General features: G+C 39.1%; 1 protein-coding gene across 4 annotated transcripts in view; it reads left to right on the plus strand.

Annotated features, from left to right (window-relative positions):
* Positions 1–22679, plus strand: part of MTBP (MDM2 binding protein) — an 81646-nt gene that overhangs the window by 23077 nt on the left and 35890 nt on the right. For all 4 annotated transcript variants that reach the window (XM_019973894.2, XM_019973895.2, XM_019973893.2 and 1 more), the window contains 4 exons: positions 9420–9593; positions 11962–12069; positions 18948–19103; positions 21560–21677. In XM_019973894.2, the coding sequence (XP_019829453.2) occupies positions 9420–9593; positions 11962–12069; positions 18948–19103; positions 21560–21677 (556 nt within the window). The remainder of the gene's footprint in view (positions 1–9419; positions 9594–11961; positions 12070–18947; positions 19104–21559; positions 21678–22679) is intronic.

Genomic DNA, 22679 nt, shown 5'->3' on the forward strand with positions numbered 1-22679 from the left:
GGCTGCTGGGACTTTTTAAGGCTTCTTCCCGGAACTGGCCAAGTGTTACTTCTGCTGTGTTCTATTATTTAAAGCTACTCTCAACATGGGCCAGATTCAAGAGGGAGGTGGCTATCAGGGTCTGAATCCTGGGACGCCACTGATGTCACAGCCCTCCACAGATGAGTGAAGGTAGCAGTGGAAACTGTAGGCGTGGTTGGAAAGAAACACAGCGTGATGAGAACAAGAACCTTTAGAAATACCTGAATTTAAGGCATAGTGGAGGAAACAGTTGTTGGAAAACTGGAAAAAATTATAGGCATTAACATCAATATTGAAATACAATTTATGACATGATATAGAATATGGTGCAAGGTGTGAGAAATGATGGGGAGTCCAGCGAGGTTCTTACACTTGAGGAAACAGAGGCATGGTCCTCTTCTTTGTGAAATTTATAGCCAAATGAGGCAGGCACTTTGAAAAACTATTTTAAGTCCCTTTAGCTGGCAGGGTGAAAGTGAAGTGGAGGATACTTCCAGTGTGTACGACCTCACAGAGCCTTACAAGAGGGCTTCTTTGAGGAACAGACATTGTTAATGTAGCTTATTGCATTGAACTAGCTCATGAATAAATTCAACTTTAACCCTTCTCAGCTCACAGGGAATATGTGTATACCTGGTGATTTTGGCGGATGCTAAAACAAAGTCAGAAATAGACTTACTGGATGGCAGAAGAGTCAGTTTCACCTTACTACATGAAATGATGGGATAGTATAGTATTTATCGGTTTCTCACTATTATCTATATTTAAGGCTATTAACCATAGCCTTGACCAGACGGACCTTTGTTGGCAAAGTAATATCTCTGCTTTTTAATATGCTCTCTAGGTTGGTCATAACTTTTTTAATATGCTCTCTAGGTTGGTCATAACTTTCCTTCCAAGGAGTAAGTATCTTTTAATTTCATGGCTGCAATCACCATCTGCAGTGATTTTGGAGCCCCCCAAAATAAAGTCTGACACTGTTTCACCATCTATTTCCCATGAAGTGATGGGACCAGATGCCATGATCTTCGTTTTCTGAATGTTGAGCTTTAAGCCAACTTTTTCACTCTCCTCTTTTACTTTCATCAAGAAGCTCTTTAGTTCTTCTTCACTTTCTGCCGTAAGGGTGGTGTCATCTGCATGTCTGAGGTTAACTGATATTTCTCGGGGCAATCTTGATTCCAGCTCGTGCTTCTTCCAGCCCAGTGTTTCTCATGATGTACTCTGCATATAAGTTAAATAAGCAGGGTGCCTACAGCCTTGACGTACTCCTTTTCCTATTTGGAACCAGTCTGTTGTTCCATGTCCAGTTCTAACTGTTGCTTCCTGACCTGCATATAGATTTCTCAAGAGGCAGGTCAGGTGGTCTGGTATTCCCATCTCTTTTCAGAATTTACCACAGTTTATTGTGATCCACACAGTCAAAGGCTTTGGCATAGTCAATAAAGCAGAAATAGATGTTTTTCTGGAACTCTCTTGCTTTTTCAATGATCCAGCGGATGTTGGCAGTTTGATCTCTGGTTCCTCTGCCTTTTCGAAAACCAGCTTGAACATCTGGAAGTTCACGGTTCACATATTGCTGAAGCCTGGCTTGAAGAACTTTGAGCATTACTTTACTAGCGTGTGAGATGAGTGCAGTTGTGCGGTAGTTTGAGCATTCTTTGGCATTGCCTTTCTTTGGGATTGGAATGAAATCTGACCTTTTCCAGTGCTGTGGCCACTGCTGAGTTTTCCAAATTTGCTGGCATATTGAGTGCAGCACTTTCACAGCATCATCATTCAGGATTTGAAATAGCTCAACTAGAATTCCATCACCTCTACTAGCTTGGTTCGTAGTGATGCTTTCTAAGGCCCACTTGACCTCACATTCCAGGATGTCTGGCTCTAGGTGAATGATCACAGCATCGTGAATATCTGGGTCGTGAAAATCTTTTTTGTACAGTTCTTCTGTGTATTCTGGCCACCTCTTCTTAATATCTTCTGCTTCAGTTAGGTCCATACCATTTCAGTCCTTTATCGAGCCCATCTTTGCATGAAATCTTCCCTTGGTATCTCTAATTTTCTTGAAGAGATCTCTAGTCTTTCCCATTCTATTGTTTTCCTCTGTTTCTTTGCATTGATCGCTGAGGAAGGCTTTCTTATCTCTCCTTGCTATTCTTTGGACTCTGCATTCAAATGGGAATATCTTTCCTTTTCTCGTTTGCTTTTCCCTGCTCTTCTTTTCATAGCTATTTGTAAGGCCTCCTCAGACAGCCATTTTGCTTTTTTATATTTCTTTTCCATGGGGATGGTCTTGATCCCTGTCTCCTATACAGTGTCATGAACCTCCATCCATAGTTCATCAGGCACTCTATCAGATCTTGTCCCTTAAATCTCTTTCTCACTTCTACTGTATAATCATAAGGGATTTGATTTAGATCATACCTAAATGATAAAAAGTCAAAATTTAGGTCATACCTAAATCATAAAAAAAAAACATAGTCAAGGGTATGGTTTTTCCAGTGGTCATGTATGAATGTGAGAGTTGGACTGTGAGGAAAGCTGAGCGCCAAAGAATTGATGCTTTTGAACTGTTGTGCTGGAGAAGACTCTTGCGAGTCCCTTGGACTGCAAGGAAATCCAACCAGTCCATCCTAAAGGAGACCAGTCCTGGGTGTTCATTGGAAGGACCGATGCTGAGACTGAAACTCCAATACTTTGGCCACCTGATGAGAAGAGTTGACTCATTGGAAAGACCCTGATGCTGGGAGGGATTGGGGGCAGGAGGAGAAGGGGATAACAGAGGATGAGATGGCTGGATGGCATCAGTGACTTGATGCACATGAATTTGGGTGTAGTCCGGGAGTTGGTGATGGACAGGGAGGCCTGGTGTGCTGCAGTCCATGGGGTCGCAAAGAGTCGGACTCGACTGAACGACTGAACTGAACTGAAGGCTATTAACATGGATTGAACACTAACGTCTCTTAACTAAACTTGAGTGTATTCTGGACAGCCCTTTATTTATTTTTCCTCTTGTAATTGTTTCTAAGATAATTTCTTGATTTAGAATTTACTCTCAGTTTTTTTCTTTTTCATAGTTTTTATTGCAGCTCTAAGAAAATACCTTATCAGTTGGCTTGATTTGATTTTTCTTTATCCCCTCTTTAAATTTGGGGATTCATATTGGTAATTTCTGAAAAATAATTAGAAATCTATCACATGACCATCTTTGAAGCCAGATTGTTGATTACGGGTTGGGCTGTACCATTGAGGGCTGATTAAGCTGACACTTCACGGTATTTTTTTTTTTTTTTAATGTTAGAAGTAGAAGCAATCAAAAAGAACAGTTGATTATTAAGTTCTATTTTACTTCCTGGAGGGGAAGTTATGCCACAGACAAAACTTCCATTGTAAAGAGTAGCTGAATTTTAGCTAGTATACGCTTGATGCCTCTTCCATGGGGAAGCATCATAGCCCTTTTGTGTGGTGCCCCTTCCAGTAGCCTCTCTCACTGTCAGATAAGATATCAACTGTCAGATCAGTCTTCTGAATCAAAACTCTGTCTCCCCACAGCCTATTGAATCCTGCCCAGCTGTTCTCTGATGGTGCCTTCCATGTTCCCTTTCCTCCAAGCTACACTTTGTACTCTTTGCTGAAATTCTTCCCTGACTTTGTACTTTTACGATCTTGTTAATTATTCATTCAATCATACCTTTCTGTTTGTGCTTTGTAGGTACTATGAATTAGGGATGGTACTACAATCTGGGGATTGGTGGTGAGCAAGGCAGACATGGCTTCTCCTCTTCTAGAATTTACACTATAACTTAGAAAATAGATATGGAGAAAGAGCTATAAGTCTTACCTATACAAATACAAAGTGCTATTTATACAAATACTTATACAAAATACTTAGTTATACAAATACTATGTACAAAGCATTGTATTTAGTAGTAACCAACTAGAAATAATCCCGAGTAGCTATTACATAAATAAAACATGTGCAAAGGTTGTTATTGCTACAGTTTGTAGTACAAATACCTGTTCAGGTGTGTGAATGTAAGTATCTGTATTTGCACATGTATGAAATACTTATGTTTTCAGCAGACTTTTCTGAGCAGCTCAAATGTGCTAGGTGTGTTTCACATGCTGGACCAGCAGTAAATTGAACAAAGACCTCGCCCTTGGGGAGCTCACACGGTGATGGGGTCACAGGTTCAGTTCTTACCCAGAGTGGCTAGGTCTCTCAGTTTGGGGAAACCGTTACTCCACAGTCATTTTCTCGCTCAGGACCTAATTTTCACTCTCCTGTCTAAAGCTGCAGCTGGACTGCACTCCTGATGTCCTCTCATCGTCCCAGCTCTGTTTTCCTACTTAGTGCTTCCCGCCATCTAGTATACCTAATGTGTGTTCATTTCTCTCACTGGAATGGAGAAGAGACAAGGTGAACTCTTTACTTTTATTTGTTGCTTTATTCTCAGAGCCTGGAACAGTGCCTGACCCTTGATGGGCCCCATGCACTGTGGCCACCAGGCTCCTCTGTCCGTGGGATTCTCCAGCAGGGATGCTGGAGGGCAGCTGCTCTCTTCTCCAGGGGAGCTTCCTGACCCAGGGGTTGAAACCCAGGTCTCTTGCACTGCAGACAGATTTTTTTACCCTGTGAGCTACCAGGGAAGTCCTGACACTTAATAGGTACTCAAAAATAATTGTTAAATATTAAGTGAAATATAGATTGTATTTCCAATTAGTAGTAACTGCTGTCTGGAAAAGTGAAGAAAGACTTTGAATGAACTGCAGTGTGAACCAAAGTTTGTGCTCCGGGTTTTATCAGTTCTTCAGGTTTAATGTAAGAAATCAAGGGATGTATATAATACATATATGTATTAGTTTGAACTGTGGTATGTCAAAAATTGTTAAATATCAGCAATTCATACAATTTGACCTCAAATAGGACAGTGCCCAGTTTGAAATATGCTTAAATTGAATGGCAAAAGAATGATTTTTAAAAGTGATTTTTGCTGAAATATTCGAGTATTATGGTACTGGGAAAAATGTAAAAGAACTATGGAAACAAATGCAAGGAACTAAACCCTACTACCTTTCTGAAGAAAGGGCTCTATGTTTAAACTTGCATTAAAAAGTCAGTTGTATAATGAAAAGAACCTGGTACACCATATGTTCACAGAGATGTTTTATGAAATGGTCAAAAAATTGGATGTTGATCATTGCCTAATTTTATATAAAGAATGAAAAAGCTAAGGTACAGAGAAATCAGGAAACTTGCCTAAGGCACAGGGTGAAGTCAGAATTTCCACCTAAATCTTTCTGCTGGTCATCTGTGATCATTTCACCATCCTGAGTTCTATTTTTGCCACATTTTTTAAAAATTGGAATTCTTTTGAAAGGAAACATTTTGAAGATACTCGGCCAAAAAAAAAAAATTATTAGGACTAATAAAGTACTTTGCATTGAGGAAGCTTGTGCCTTCTTCATACTCCAATCAGTGGGGTAAAAGTGTTTCAAAATAGTGAGCTGAAACTGACAAGGTTAAGGTGACTCAGTGTAATTTATTTTATAAATACTTTTGCCCTTGAGAAGAGGTGAAGGACTTGGATAAAGATTTTTAAAGAGATTTCAGTGGCAAAGACAAAGTACTCTTCCAGTCAGCAGAACTTACATTTACTGTGTGCTCGTTGTGTTCAGGGCATTATTCTAGGTGCTAGAAATTCAGTAGTAAAAACGGTCAACCAACTTTACTGTATTAACTTTTATTGAGCATACTATGGAACAGCATACTTGTTCTCTTCAAGCACAGATGGGACTTTCAGGGTAGACTATATATTTGTTAGGCCATTAAACAAGGCTCAGTAAATTTAAAAGGATTAAAAATAATACACAATGTTTTCTCCAGTTACAATGGAATTAAATTAGAAAGCAACAGCAGAAAGAAATCTGAGAAATACTTTAAATATTTGGAAACTAAAATTTAAGCACACTTCTAAATAGCCCCTAGGTCAAATTAAAAAGATAATTTTAACTGAATGAAAATAGAAACAAACATATGAAAAGCCCCTCATTGCAGTTCTAAGAGGATTCTAAATGCATATCTTAGAATGGAAGGAAGATCTAAAGTCGACATTAACCTCAGGAAGCTAGAATACTAAATCCAAGTTAAGGAGAAGGAAGGAAATTAGACCAGAAATCAGTGAATAAAACCCAGGGGACTCTATCTAACAAAGTCCAAGACCTGTACACTGCAAACTACAAAACATCACTGAGGGCATTTAAAGAAGAGAACAGTGAATGGAGAGATACAGCGCGTTCGTAGTTGAGGAAACGCAGTCTCACCACGGTGGTCCTTCTCTCCACATGGATGGTAGCAGTGGTGTAGTAGTGTTAGTCCCTCAGTCGTGACCGACTCTGTGCGACCCCATGGACTGTAGCCTGCCAGACTCCTCTGTCCATGGAATTCTCCAGGCCAGAATACAGGAGTGGGTAGCACTTCCCTTCTCCAGGGGATCTTCCCGACCCAGGGATCAAACCTAGGACTCCTGCATTGCAGGCGGATTCTTTACCATCTGAGTTACAGGGAATAGATTCAATCTAATCTCTAATGAAATTACAGAAGGCCTTTTCATAGAATTTGTCAAAATGATACTAGATTTACAGGAAATTACAAAGATCTAGAATGGCTAAAACAATTTTGAAAAGGAAGAGCAACTTATTAGAATTTATACCGCCTGATTTGCAACTCACTGTAAAGCTGTAAGAATCAAGACAGAGCTCACATGTGTCAGTGGAGCAGAATAGACAGGGATGCCAGTGAGAAAAGGATGGTCTTTTTAACACATACCAGGATAATTGAATGTTCATATGTAGAGACTCAAAAATTACACACATATATGCAATTATATATGTAAAGTTACATATGCCTAAATGCAAGCACTAAAAGTATAAAACCTCTGTAAGAAAACATATACCAAAAGGAGGATCTGTTAAAAGAAACCTATAAATTCACCAAAATTTAAATTTTTTGAATAAATTCACCTGTCTCCTTTTTGAAAACCTCTGCTAAGGAAAAATTTTAAAATCTACTAAGAGAAAATGGAGAAGGCAATGGCACCCCACTCCAGTACTCTTGCCTGGAGAATCCCATGGCCAGAGGAGCCTGGTAGGCTGAAGTCCATGGGGTCGCAAAGAGTCAGACATGACTGAGCGACTTCACTTTCACTCTTCACTTTCATGCGTCGGAGAAGGAAATGGCAACCCACTCCAGTGTTCTTGCCTGGAGAATCCCAGGGACGGGGGAGCCTGGTGGGCTGCCGTCTGTGGGGTCACACAGAGTCGGACACGACTGAAGCAACTCAGCAGCAGCAGCAAGAGGAAATAGTTTCAATCATATTATCTTAAAATGGACAGATATTTTTTTAAAAAATTCTTACAACTCAATAGTATGAAGACAACCCAATTAATAAGTGACTTAGAGACTTACAGTGGTGCTAATGGTAAAGAGCCCACCTTCCAACGCAGGAGACATGAGAGATGCAGGTTTGATCCCTGGGTCTGGAAGATCCCGTGGAGGCGGGCAGGGCAACCCACGCCAGTGTTCTTGCCTGGAGAATCCCATGGACAGAGGAGCCTGGTGGGCTACAGTCCATGAGGTGGCAAAGAGTCAGACACAGCTGAGCGACTAAACACACAGCACACCAGTACTGACCATATTTCCAAAAGGAAGCTCAGTTCTGCTCTGGCTTCCAAAATTCTGGAAATTATGTGAGTGAAGAAGGGTGAAGGGCTTCAGTATTTAGTATACCGGCATTCACTTAATACATGAATAATCAATTTCAGCCCTAAGCTCTGTCTTATATCTCCCAGGCCAGAGATGTTTTGTTTTACTTTCTCCAGAGAATAACCGCTAGTCCCCTGGGTTGGGGAAAGGACGGTTGTTTGCCTGCACAGAATGTGGAGGGATCTGGACACCAAACAGCTTTAAGACAGACTTCCAGCCTGTTTTACTGTTTCACCGTCACTTTGTTTCCAGTGCCATCCCAGAGTCCTGTGTCAGGAGTTGTAGTATAAATTTTGTTGCTTCCAAACTTTATGGTTTTTCTCAGCTTAGCAACTGGGAGTCTGAAGTCTGTTTCCAATTGTTCATCTTCTTTCCTGCTTTGAAACTTCAGTTGCTCCTGTCTCTTCTCTCAGATATTGGTTCCTATAGTTCTCTGCTATTTTTAAATTTATTCTCATTTCATGGAATTTCAGGAGACAGTGAAAATAAATGCTTATGTCCAATTCACCATCTTCTACAAAAAGGCTTCTATTTCTGTTTTTAATCTCAAAGGCTTCACAGTTTCTCCTTGACCTTCACTATAGCCCTTACTTGGTTTGTTTTTAGCTGTCTTAACTGACCTTCTCGTTACTGGCGGCCAGATTAATGAGTGCTGTCCACCCCACTGTAAAGTTCATTATGGATGCACCGTGCGGGAGCAAGAAGCTCTCTCTGAGCACGTGTGCACTCCTTTCCCACCAGTGGAGCTGCGTGTGCGTGCAGGGCTCAGTGTACTCCACTTTTAAAGAAATGAAAGCTGGAAATAGTAGTTGATACATTATGGGTGTGAATGTATAGAAAAGATGTACTAGAACTCTAAAGAGCCACATCAAAGTTAATCAGTGGGTATGCTGCTGCTGCTGCTAAGTCGCTTCAGTCGTGTTCGACTCTGTGCGACCCCATAGACAGCAGCCCACCAGGCTCCTCCGTCCCTGGGATTCTCCGGGCAAGAACACTGGAGTGGGTTGCCATTTCCTTCTCCAATGCTTGAAAGTGAGAAGTGAAAGTGAAGTCGCTCAGTAAGTGTCCGCCTCTTCGAGACCCCATGGACTGCAGCCCACCAGGCTCCTCCATCCATGGGATTCTCCAGGCAAGAGTACTGGAGTGGGGTGCCATTGCCTTCTCCGATTAATGAGTATACATAGTTTTAATTTAAAGTAAGACATATATGCTTTGTGAGTATCATTTTTGTTATATGAGTCTCTGCTTTAACAGCTTCCTCAGTTAAATGAATAAATTAAATTAAAAAAAGATAAATAGGACTTCCCTTGTGGCTCAGCTGTAAAGAATCTGCCTACAGTGTGGGAAACCTGGGTTTGATCCCTGGGTTGGGAAGATCCCCTGGAGAAGGGAAAGGCTACCCACTCCAGTATTCTGGCCTGGAGAATTCCATGGACTACATGGGGTTGCAAAGAGTCAGACACGACTGAGTGACTTTCAGTTAAATGAACAACTGCTGTCCCAAATATATTGAGTGACACCTTGTTTTAAAATAACATAGAAATGTAATTATATCCTATGGGTCAAACGTATGATTCTGCTATGTTGTCTGCTGAATTTTCACATGCTTAACAAGATAATTGTTTTTGTTTAGTTCCAGATGTTGAAGTGAAAGGAGAGAGTTCTAGCTATTATCTCTTGTTACAAGGTAATGGCAATGGAAAGTGTAAAGCCACATTGATTCACTCAGCCAACCAGATCAATGGCTCGTTTGCACTCAGTTTAATTCATGGAAAGATGAAAGCAACGACAGAAGAAACCAAATTGAGTGAGTGTTAACTTTAGAGGGAAAACAAAACATTTTTACGTTTGTTTGTGTAAGTAGTTAACTTACGTGGTTTTTAGTGAACCTGTTGTTTTCAAACTGCATTTCACTTTCAGTAAATTTGCTTTTGCTTTAAATATTTTATAACACATTTGAACAATTATTAATCCCTTACGCATCATACTTCTTAAAATGTAACAGGTCACCCCTTCAGTTCCAAACAGGAAAATTTTTAGTATTTTCCACTTTAAACAATTTATCTTTCTAGAATTTACTTCTCTGCCAGGGTCCAGCCCCGGCTGATCCAGGGTATTCGAAGGAGAGACGGCGTCGGCAAGATCAGGAAACAACTGCTTAATTAAACTTTAATTAAGGATATAAAGAGTAATAGAATAAGGATAGCTCAGTGAGGAAATTGAGTGGAGAAAAGAGGCTGAAATAAGGATAGCTCAGTGAGGAAATTTAGTGGAGAAAAGAGGCTGAATAATTCAGCTAGAAGGTGAGAGAAAGAATGACATGGGGAGACCAAGTTTCGGCGAACAAGGCCCGTACTTTATTTTCCAAAGTAGTTTTTATACCTTAAGTTATGCATAGAGGATAATGGGGGAAGGGGTAGAGTCATGCAGCAAGCCAGGCTTTCTTCCTGCAAACTTATCATATGCAAAAGCTTAGGTGATTTGCATCATCTTCTGGCCCGGAGGCCTGTTAACATTTTAAGACCCTTTCTTCAGAAAACGTATTTTTCTCTAAAGGTGATAAGTCAAGCGCCACCCTCCAAAAGCATTAGATAAGGTTGCATTCCTACAAAGCAAAGGTGTGGTGGGCTATAACAAGAAAAAGAATTAACTCAAGGGTCCCAGGTTACAAACATTGAAGCTACTATTTACACCAATTATATTAATCAATACACTGCCAGGGACACAGCAGGTAAGGGATATGGAGACTTAGCAGCAAACATTGGCCCAACAAATGAAAAACCATTCACCAATACAATTTCTAATCAATCTTTTAACTGCTCAAAGGAATCTGTATTTAGACAGTTTAGAACATCTCACGCCTCTCACAGTTGGGAGGCTCTGAGCAATCACATGTGGCCGGAAAAACCTATTCAGGCAGGCTAGAGGACTTCCAAAGGAGTTTGTAGGTTGAAACACTGTCACGCCCAGGAATTATTAACTGGAGCTGTAAGCTAACTCTTGTTTCAGAGAGGTAGTGGGGGACAGCCCCCCGTAAAGTCAGAGGTGTAGGTGAAGGCACAAAGCAGAAAGTAGGCAGACTCTGGTTTTGGGTGTAAATGCTCGAGAATTTCCAGGGGGACTCCTGAGGCTCCATCCCGCCTTTGCGTATGCCCGAGCCTCCTCCCTCATGACCTTTGTCATGGGTGGAGCTCCTCACGCTGGCCCCCGGCAGTGATAGAATTCCAGTTGAGCTATTTCAGATCCTGAAAGATGATGCTGTGGAAAGTGCTGCACTCAATATGCAATATGCACTCAGTATGCAATATGCACTCAATATGCAGTATGCCGGCTCCCGGCACTTCTCATTGTTATTTACTTTCTCCCAAGCATCTTTATTGCTCATCTTTTGTTACTGTTCAAGCTCCATGCTTGGGTTATCCATCATGGTGTGACAAACCGCCCCAAATTTAGCTTAACAACGACTGTTTATTATAACGTCTCATAGTGCTGTGACTGGACGTTTCTGTCTTGAAGGCCCACGCGTGATTGCCCTCACACACGGCTGGGGCTTCTGTTCATCTGAAGACTTAACGGGGCTGGGTGTGTAGGCTGGCTCTTCCCCCGCGTGTTTGGTGCCTGGGCTGGGGTGGCTGGAGCAGGTAGAGCTGCTTTCCTCTTCACACGCCCGTCCTCCAGCCTGGGCTTCCTCGCAACAGCGTCGCCTGCAGGAAGCCTGATTCCTGTACGGTTGCCGCCTTCTCTTAGAGCGAGTGTTCTGAAAAGCTGTGAGACTTTCTGTGACCTACGTCTTTCATTGGCAGTTTCACCATGCCTGTTGGTTTCCTGGGGTCACCTAGGTTCACTGTGGAAGGTCTACACAGCAGGTGAGAAGCAGAATCGGATTCACGGGGAGGCCGTCTTTGAAGACCAGCCCCTGTAGTCCCTCAGAATAAGATGTAGTGGAGGGAATTCTACTCTTCTACCTAAATTCTCTGAATTTAAGAAGCAGGTCAAAGTTTAAAATGCAAAATAATTTAGAATGTTTATTTTCTGCTGTTCATTTATTACTGTTTACTTGGAAATATGCAAGATGAAAGATAAATAATTGACTTTTAATTACATCTTAACACATTTCTTGAGAACTTAATTGTTGTTATAAGCCATCTTTAGTACTGATTTTTTCTGTTTCTTAGGCTTTCCTCTTGACCTCTCGTCACTCCCAAGTTTCTCCAGGGAGCAGCTTATACAGAGAGAGAAACAGCTAGCCGGTGTTCAGGCTTTGGCTGTGAAGGAATGTCTGAGTAAGTCATCATGTGTGCCTTTCATTCTGTTGTAAGAATGTTGACTTGTTCAGACCTAATTTATTTTAACACTTTTTTCTTACACACTTTCTTTTAGATATGATACTCACTTGTAGAACTATCTTTTTTTTTGTGGGAGGTGAAGCAGAAAAGAATAGCTTCATTGCTTTGCCAGGCAAAGGAGCCACAGTGGGCTCCTGGCCTTGAAAACTGTGTCCCAACCCAGGGGAGTCTGTTGAGGAGTTTTATGGCAACGGTTCGAGGGTGGCGTTGCTGACAAAGTTACTGTGTGTGCAGGGTCTTAGGTGGTTGGTCTCCTTTTTTTTTTAATTAAATTTTTTTTATTGTAGTCAAAGTCACATAATATAAAACATACTATATTTTAATCCTGTTTAACTGTGCAGTTCAGTGGCACTAACTACATTCTTAATAGAGGTAATGTAGGGTAGAAACGGTCTGTAAATTTTTTCCCACCAGATTAAGAATATTCCTATTTACTTGTATATTGCGGTTACCATTTATTATAATTGTCCAGGAAAATTTAGTTTGTCATTATTTTTAATTGTATACCATAAAGAATACTTCCTGGTTAATGTAGTCATCTTTACAAAATTTCTCTTTATATCATTTAGCCAGAGGAAAGGAAAGTAGAGATTGCAAACAGAATAAAATATAAATCTAGAGAAATTAATATGTTAACTTGAGCATTGCTTCTTAGACTTTAACCATAACTAAGCACATTGCACATATTGAGTGAAGTTGGATCATGGGTTTTTCTTTACTCAAGAAATTGACACTTTTTTAAGGGTTGTTATTTAAAATTTTTTCCCTCTTTCTAAATGTTAACTTGGTTATCAGTCTTAACATTGTTTTCATAAATAATCATTCATTAATACCTGATAGGGACTTAAGCTAATTAATATAGAATTTCTAAAACCTTGATTCAGCTTGTGAGGCTTCATTAGTTGCATATAGAAAAAATGATTATTACGTACACACACTATAAAATGAAAAATACCACTCTTTAAAAGCATTTAAAAATATTTTGGATTCGGTAGTTCATTTTATTCAATGGAAAATAATTTTAGAATACCTGGTCTTAATAATTTGTATAAGAATTACTACTTTTTTATTTGTACAAAGCCAGAGTAATTGTGTAGTCTTGAACTCCTCAAACCACTTTTTTTTGACTATGAAAATAATAGGATATAATTGGGAATGGCAAATTAGTTTCAATAAAAGGTAGTATGTATTAACCCAAGGAAAAATAAGGAAAAAACCTAAAAATGGCATTTTTGATCCAGCATCTCTGACTCCTGAGCATATATCTGTAAAAGATGGAAACTGTCGTTCAAAAGGATATGTATACCCCAGTGTTCATAGCAACAGTGTTTATAATAGCCGAGACATGGAAGCAACCTAAATGTCCATCAACAGATGAATGGATAAAGAGGGTGTGGAATATTACAACAATAAAAAAGAAAGAAAGAATGCCGTTTGCAGCAACATGGATAAACCTAGAGATCCTCATACTAAGTGAAGTCAGACAGAAGATGAATATCATATATCACTTACGTGTGAAATCTAAATGGATGATACAAATAAACTTATTTATAAAACAGAAGTAGACTCACAGACATAGAAAACAAACTTATGGTACCAAAGGAGAACAAGAGAACGCAGAGCAGGGAGAAGGGTGGATAAATGAGGAATTTGGAATTAGCAAATACAGACTGCTATATATATATATAGATAAACAACAAGGTCCTGATGTATATAGCACAGGGAACTATATTCAGTACCTTGTAATAACAGAAAAGAATCAGAAAAAGAATATATGTGTGTCTCTGAATCATTTTGCTACACACCTAAAAGTAACATACCGTGTAAATCAACTATACTTCAGTTTAAAAGGAAGAAAAAGATGAAATACCAGTGAAATCCTAGTGTTTTTGTGGATAAAACCCCTATATTTCAAACATTTACTTGCTTGGTGTTATTTACTTCTGACTTTGTTCTAGCCCTGCTAAACCTGTCTGTAGGCTTTGAATCTTTGCCATAAGCCTCTGGCAGCTCCTTAAAACTAAGTTCCTTTAGCGTCTTCCCTCTCTTATCTTCACCTCTCTTCCTGACCCTTCCAACCAGAAAAACTGAGAGCGGAAGAGCATGCAGCTCCCTGAAGCTGGTCCGTCTCTCTTCTGGGTAAGGCCATCCCTCCTGCTTGGTTGGGAAGGGAATATAATCAAGTTGTTGCCTGTAGGTGTGACTAGAAGCTCTGCCTCGGGGAGGGGGAAAGAGGAAGTGCTAAATAAATGCTGAAAATGTGGAAGCACCAGCAGCTGAGTTATAACCCAGGCAGGAGCTGGAAGGATGGCCTCAGCACTGGGCAAGGACCGGTAGGGGTCTGGAGGTTGAAGGAAGCCTCAGAGCTGAGACGTCAGCTCTGGGGATATCCATGCACTGGCCAAGTGCAATCTGAAGCGTTGAATCTTGATTAAGATGAGTGACCCACTTAATCTATTATGGTGGAGTTATTTGCTGAGCCAATCTCTCCTTTACCCAGAGAGTGAGTACTGAGTTGAAAATCTGGGGACAAAGGTTCAGATTTCATACATCTCTGAAGGTAGAGGAGGATGACAACAAATGACGTTTCCAGTGTAAGAGAATCTTAGTGTCTCTTTCAGTGATCTTCAGAGAAGTGAATATAAATATAAAAGTATTTAAATTGATGTAGTTAATTTATACCTGATGAAAATGAATAGGAAAGCTTTCTTTGGGTAAAAGTTAATGTTTCAGTATCAGTATAGATTGTAGTTTCTGCTGGAAAACAAGTTGTTCAAAATTCTTTTCAAAATTATTAATCAGACATGGGTTAAACTTACTATCTCCCCCAATATTTCTCTGACTACTGAGTTAGAATGAGCAACTGGGAAAGTTTGCATGAAAATTTTATTTTTAAAAATTATCTTAATTTTTAACTATACATAGATATTTAGATATAGACATTTGAAATGATACATAAATTTTATAATTTATGTCTAACTGATCTTTTGTAATTTATAAACTTTTATAATTAGAAGTATTAAATATCCTGTTTCTCTGATTTGTAAAGAAAAGGCTTGGGGCTTCCCTGGTGTCCAGTGGCTGAGGTGGGCTACCGGTGTAGGGGCCAGGTCTGACCCCTGGTCAGCGAACTAGATCCCACGTGCCACGACTTAGACCTGGTTTAGCCAAATAAAATATTAAGAAAATAAAAAAGACAAAAGGTTTAAGAACACTGAATGATTTTTAAATAAAAACTGCTCAGTGTGATGCAGAACAGATTCCAAAATAGCAGCATTGTCATATCGCTCCAGGACTGTGGTCACAATTCTGAGTTCCCCACGTTGTTTTTAAATTTATAGAGCCCAGTGCAGACCTGATTGTTGTTCATTCTGCTGATATTTTTAGATGTTTTACACTCTATTTTCCTTTACTAAGTCCTGAGTTATTACTAGCTTATTTTAGGAATAGCATTCTTTTGTGAATTCATTTTAAGACTTTAGTCCAATATTTTTCTCCCAGATCTTTATCTGTCACTTGTGTTACAGACTCATCTGTGTAGGGATTATTTTTCACCTAAGGTGAAAACCCACTAGAGTGGGTTTCCCTGCCCTTCTCCAGGGGATCTTCCCAACCCAGGATCAAACTGAGGTCTCCTGCTTCACAGGCGGATTCTTAACCATCTAAGCCACCAGGGAAGCCCACTTACCTACCTACCTATCTATAAATTTACTACTGAGTCATGTAGTATATGATGGTCAATTTTCCTTTCTTGTATAATCTTTGTTTTTCTTGTGGTTGATAATCACCTTATTTTTAATTTGCCCTTTCTTCTGTAGAGGCAAAAATACTTTTATGTTTCTCCAAAGCCTCCAACATTTCTGCCACACACCTGTTGTTAAATTTATTGTATATTCAAACACAACAGTTCCTTTTTATTTCTCATAGGTTTTTTTCTGGAGTATTTCATATTTTAGTGTATTTTGAACAAAATGTGTCTTAGACCTACTGACATCTTAAAGACTTCTCTTTCCTCTTTTCGTTTGGAATCTCCTATTCTCTAGACCCCTTGACCTCCTTTTTTTTTTTTTTTTTTGGATTACTCCCTTGTTTGGTTGGAGCATGTCTTGCATTAGCTTCCTGAGTAAAAGTTTGTTCTTGGGGCATACAGTTTTCAAGCTCTTGCATGTCTGAAAATATCTTTACTAGATTGATAATTTGTCTAGACTTCCAGGTTAAAAATTGTTTGCCCTCAGAATTTTGAAGACATTGTCCCCCGTCTATTTTTTTTGGCCACTTGATATGATATGTGGGATCCCCATCCGGGGATTGAACCCACACTCCCTGGCCTGGAAGCACAGTCTTAACCACTGGACCACCAGGGAAGTCCCTGTCCCGTAGTTTCCTGTTGCTGTGTTCCTGTTGACAAATCTCATACTAGTTCTTATCCTTTAAAGTGGTCTTTTTTTAGTTTGCTTTTGCCCCCTTCTAGAACTTTTACCTCCAGAAGCTTTGTCTCTGGAAGCTTTATTCTGAATCTTAATGTGTGTACCCCCCGCTTTCCACTGTCTAGTGTATTAAACCGTGTACTTGATGAGCCACATCAGTACAAGATTCACATTTCCTAAGTCTGAAAATTTTTCTTATAATATAATTTTCTTTAATATAATTTTCTTACAATATAATTTTTCTTATAATAAAATTTTTCTTATAATTTTCTTTAATATAATTTTCTTATAATTTTTTCTTTAATATAATTTTCTTTCACCCATTTTCTTTCTTCTTCCTAGAACTCTTGTTGGTTATATAGCAAGCTTTTTTTGGATAGAATGGCTGCTCTTTTTTCCTGTTTCCATATTATTTTTGTTCTAGTTTCTGGGGGATGTCTTGCAGTATTTTTTAATTTTGATCTCTCCGTGCTTAATTTTAAAAAATATTTTCATGGTCATTGACTGTTCCTTTATCAGATCATCCTGTACTTGTTTCATGAGTATAGTATCTTTTCTTATTTCTGTGAGAATATTAATTGCTGGTTTGGTGATTTAGTCGTGAAGTCATGTCTGATTCTTATGACCCCATGGACTATAGCCCGCCAGGCTTCTGCGTCCATAGAAGTTTTCAGGCAAGAATACTGGAATGTGTGGCCATTTCCTTCTCCAGAGGATCTTCCCGACCCAGGCATTGAATTTGGGTCTCCTGCATTGCAGGCCGTCTGAGCCCCCAGAGAAGCCCTTGTGAGAGTATTAATCCCAGCAAACTTTCTTTGTTACCTGGAATGCTTTTGCTTCTGCTGGGCTCCTTTTTATTTTTGCTTGCTTTAGTCTTTCTGTTTCATCCCAGACTTGGCTTTTAGTTTGGGGGGGCCTAGTAAATAATACTTGTTTCCCAAATTTGGAACCAACTGAGAAATAAACTTAAGAAACACACTGATGGAGATAAATTCCTAGATTGAAGGATATGACTTTTTAGAGCTATAACGGGTTTTCTGCTGCATATACCCAGAATTGAATTTACTCCCTGAATGATAGCCAGAGCTGGGCAATCACAGATCAGGCCTGCTGTGGCGGGGCTTTCACCACCATACAGAGGCATCCTGAGGATTTGCTCACTCAGGTGGAAGTTGGAAAGGGGAGTTCTGATCAGAACATGCCTCGTTTCTTTTCCAGACCAGCTCAGTGGGTGATGGGAGGGAGCAGGAAGCTGGAAGAATTGCTGAATTGAACTCTTTACATGTCTGAACATGAGACCATGAAATGTAGAGTTCCCTGTCCCCTCTACCCCTTTCATTAAATGTCTGGTGATTTTTTTCCCCCCTGTCCTGTTTTAACTGGGAAATTTTATGTGTCACTCTAATGTAATATTTGGCAAGCTTCAAGAGTGGTGGAGTAACTATTCAACATTTTGTTTGTGAGGTCCTCTCCTTAATTCTACCGTAGTGTCAGTATCTAGCTCTTTTCTCCTGGGGCATTCAGTTTTTCAAAGGGAGAATCCTTTCATCTTTGCAGTGGGGCATCTGTAGTTGCTGTCTTTCTGGCCACCGGGTTGAAAGTCTGACCTTTCAGTATTAGCCTCTGCTTAATCTTGTAGTCTAACCCTCCAGCATCAACACCAGCTTTTTTGTTGTTGTTCGGTCGCTAAGTTGTGCCTGGCTCTGCACCCCCATGAACTGCAGCATGGCAGGCTTCCTTGTCCTGCACCATCTCCCGTTCCTGATAGGCTGTGATCTGAGGTTCCTCCTCCTCTGTTTCTACCCCAAAATGAGAGTAGAGTCATCTGGCTTGAGGGCGTATCCATTATCTGTCTTGCGGGACCTTCCTGTTTCGGTTAACCCTTTCTCTGCTCTGCTGACTCAGTTACCACTCCACCATCATCTTATCCTCCAAAATTCGTTGAAAACTGCCGTCATTTAGTGTTTATTCTTTTGTTGTCCTTTTTTAATTCCTCGGTTGTGATTCTGAGTTTTGAGTAGGAGAGGGAATAGACGGACATGACCAGACCACCACGCTTAACCGAGAGTGCTGCAGGTTTTATTTTCACGTGAGCACCCACGTAAGGCCGTTCTTCATCCTCTGCGGTGTGTTTCTGAAAACTTCTGTAAACTTGTTTTGACTGTTGCTCACCTTTTAGTGTTAACAAATTACTCTGTTTCACATAACTGGAAATTCTTCTATTACCTTCAAATGAGACTGAAAGGAAAATAGGCCTACACAAGAATGCTGATTTGCTTGAGAAATTCATTTCTTTTACTTTTGAAAGTATTTCCCCTAAAATACAGTAGCTCACAGGGTTTTAAATAACAGTTATATTGTTAATCATATTGATTTGTTGTCTTATAGAAAGGAGAAAGTTGGCAAAGCAGCGTGAGGTGATTTCTGTGGATGAACTCAAAAGTCTGCTAACATGCACAAGGGAACGCTTTTTAGGTCATTTTGATGCTGTTCTTCCTAAAACAAGTCTAATAAAGACAGACAAAACGTCCAGTATGTTACATGGTAAGTTTTTGTTACTTTAGATAGTAGTCCTTTTTTTGTGTGTAGCATTTATGAGAGTTATTATTAAAACTTATAAAATGTATTGATCAAATCAAAATCTATCAAATTGTAGCAGTAATATATTTGTGTGTACAAGTATGTGTGTAAATATCAATATGTTGTATTTTTCATCATTTAGACATTAGAAATTTTCTGATGACTTTTTTTGTTAAGCACGTTCAGTATAATTGTTTTTGAGCGAAGGAGAAGCACTTTAAGGTAATTCCTCTTAAAACTGTTACTAAGCTGCTGGAATGGATGGGTTTCTATTAAGCTATATTTTCATAAGGTGAGAAAAGTAGAACTTACTAAACTTAATGTAGTTAAAACTACATATAATAAGATGCTCCACACTTGCCATTTGTTATAGTAGGAAGTCACCAAACTTACTGAAGGAGCAGGAAATCATTTCTATATTAACTTGGCATTTCTTTCTGTTTTCCTGCTTTCTGTTCTAGTGATGAATTTGCATGGAGTGAAGCTCTTCAGGATTTAAAAAGGACGCGTTTAACAGTTGCCTGGCATTGTAAATGTATAGGATAATTTTTTGTTGTTATTCTGTGAAAATCATTTTTATCCCATACATTAATAAGAAAATGGCCATAGAATCAAATTAATAATAATGTTTGTTGTGTGCCTTTTCTCTATTTGATGCCAGGAAGGCACACAAAGAATTAAAAGTTTGGGTGGGTCCTTGACTTTCAACAGGCTTATGATCTAGTTAGAAAAGAATATCAGCACAGCGTCTCGTGCCATGTGTGAAGGCCAGGCCTTTGGGGCGAGACGGCCAGGGCTCAGGCCTCAGCTGAGTGCCTTTGGGCAGGTTCTTCAACCTCTCCATGCGTGGTTCCTCATGTTTCAGATGGGGATAATAATATTACCCAGTTATTATGGGTAATATTATGGCTTAGTATGAGGATTAACTGAGGTGATTCCTGTGAAACACTTAGAATGTAATCATCTCCAAAAGCTGTGACTGGTCACTCATGCTGCCATTATAGCTGCTGTTACTATCAGTGCACCTTAGTCACCAGGTCACTCCTGTGACTCACAGGAGTGCTTGTCTGCCCCTTAATATTTAGCCTATGGCATTTACATTTATATAGGTTGCATACTCAAATTTAATAATTTATATTGTAATATTTAGGGGGATAATTAATATTTACTTTTATTTAACATGGCTTGTATTCTTCTGTGAACATAGCCTGTAATTGTTCAGAACTACTAATGATTTTTTTCTTTATCCATTTTTTGAAAAGCCACGCCAGCATTGTAAAGCAGATTATTTCATCATGAAGCTTATTCTTCCATGAAATAGTCCGTATTTCACCACCCTTATTAAGAAGCAGGAACTACTATACTTGGATGGTGTTTGGTTGGGGCAATCCAGTATAGACATTAAAAATATTTTTAACTATTGAAGACTAAATAGTTTAAAAGTAAAGGGAAAATGGTATGCAGTTGGCTTCTGTTTTCATCTGTGATTAATTTTTTTTTAGTTCAAAAATTTCTTCCCAAATCATTATCACTTTGTAAGACCCTAAAGTATAAAATGGGTATTTTTTGTCAGGGTTGACAGTTAGTCAAACAGCTAATGTCCAGTAATTTTCAGTCAATTTATTTTGGAATCCATTAGTACAGTTAGTGATTTTGTCAGTCTTGAAACATTGAGATGTCCTCATAATTAATATTGAGAATGGAAGATGGCCCTCTGTCTTTAATGAGAATTGTAGATTATCCAACAATCTCAATGTTAATTCACTGCACCATACTGACCAAAAAGATAAGACACTCTTACATATAATACTTTATTAGTAGTAAAAATAGCATTTAATGTTAGTGATTTACTTGAAAATGGATATGTTAAAGCATCTTACATTAATATATGTGAGAATTATTTCTAAAGTAATCTTTACCCTCAAACGTCTTAAGTTATTTATGGTATTATTGTACTTTTGAGAATGAAGTAATCTTTTAAAAATATAAATTTTTCAGGATATTGGTGCTAATTCCTCTTTCTAATATGGAGATCGCATATTATATCCCATATATTCTCCACAGAGTTGTCTCTTTTTCATTTAGAACTAATTTCACAAAAATAACAAAGTTATGCTTTCATTCCCTATGAGTCCTTGCAGTGCTAATTCCTCTTCTGAATTCTAGCCCATAACTTTTATTATGAGGAGAATGTAAAATAAAGCTCAATACTAATTTTTTTTAATCATTTCCAAAAAACTTTTCTATGCCATTTTGCATAGTTCAGGTCATCAGAGACACCCTTAATAAATGCCTGAGGCAGGCATTGCACAGTTAATCCAGCTGGTTCTTACGTGTGCATCTACACGTACACATCTTTATATGGCGAAATCCAGTGTGTCAGTACCGTTCAGTACTCACATGTGTTTCTTTCTCTTCAGATAACAGTTCACTGGAGCTTACTTCTTCCCGCCTAGTGGAGACTAATCCTCTGGAGTGGCCAGAAAGGCATGTCCTTCAAAATTTGGAAACTTGTGAAAAAGCTAAACAAAAAATGAGGTAACGTTTAAATAGCTTATTATTTTTTATGATCTTTATTTTTTCTTAATCCTTAAATTGTGTTTAGGAAATAGTAATTTATGGTTTTATTGTAAAGGATATGTGTGCTTACTGTAGATAGATAGATGGGTAGATCGAGATAGACTGTTGCAGAGTAAGGTGTCCAGGAAATGCTCTTCCCCTTCCATATTCTACTTGTCCTTTCTGGGTGTACATAATCACAGGTAATAGGTTAGTGTATGACTTCCAGAACATCTTCCACAGAAGTACAAAAACATATGAATATGAAAGAGAAATTTTAAAAATATAGGAGTGTGTGTGTGTGTGTGTATGTATGTGTGGTCACTCAGTCGTGTCCAACTCTTTGTGACCCCATGGACTGGGGCCCACCAGGCTCCTCTGTCCATGGGATTCTCCAGGCAAGAATACTGGAGTGGGTTGCCATTTCCTTCTCCACAGGAATGTGTAAAATAAAGTAAAAGTACTCTTTTCCTTGAGGCCGTTTTAAAATGTTCCTGTTTTACATTTTTATGTTTGTATATATTAACTGTCTCTAAGAGGCAGAGTTTGTTTTTGCTTTGTTTTTGGTTTAGTATATAGCAGGCACTCAGTACATCATTGTTGAGTGGTGGAAGAATGGAATAAAGAAAAGGAATTTGACTCTGTTGCATTGCCCTCCCAATATTGCAAATCACGTTCATATTTTTAGCTCCTCTGCTGAGAACATTTATCACTTCAGATCTGTCTAGTCAAAGGTATGATTTTTCCAGTAGTCATGTATGCATGTGAGAGTTGGACTATAAAGAAAGCTGAGCGCCAAAGAATTAATGCTTTTGAACTGTGGTGTTGGAGAAGACTCTTGAGAGTCCCTTGGACTGCAAGGAGATACAACCAGTCTATCCTAAAGGAAATCAGTCCTGAATAGTCATTGGAAAGACTGCTGCTGAAGCTGAAACTCCAACACTTTGGCCACGTGAGCAAAGAGTTGACTCATTTGAAAAG

The sequence above is a fragment of the Bos indicus genome, chromosome 14 (genome assembly GCF_029378745.1).
Source record: "Bos indicus isolate NIAB-ARS_2022 breed Sahiwal x Tharparkar chromosome 14, NIAB-ARS_B.indTharparkar_mat_pri_1.0, whole genome shotgun sequence".
NCBI classification, from domain to species: Eukaryota; Metazoa; Chordata; class Mammalia; order Artiodactyla; family Bovidae; genus Bos; species Bos indicus.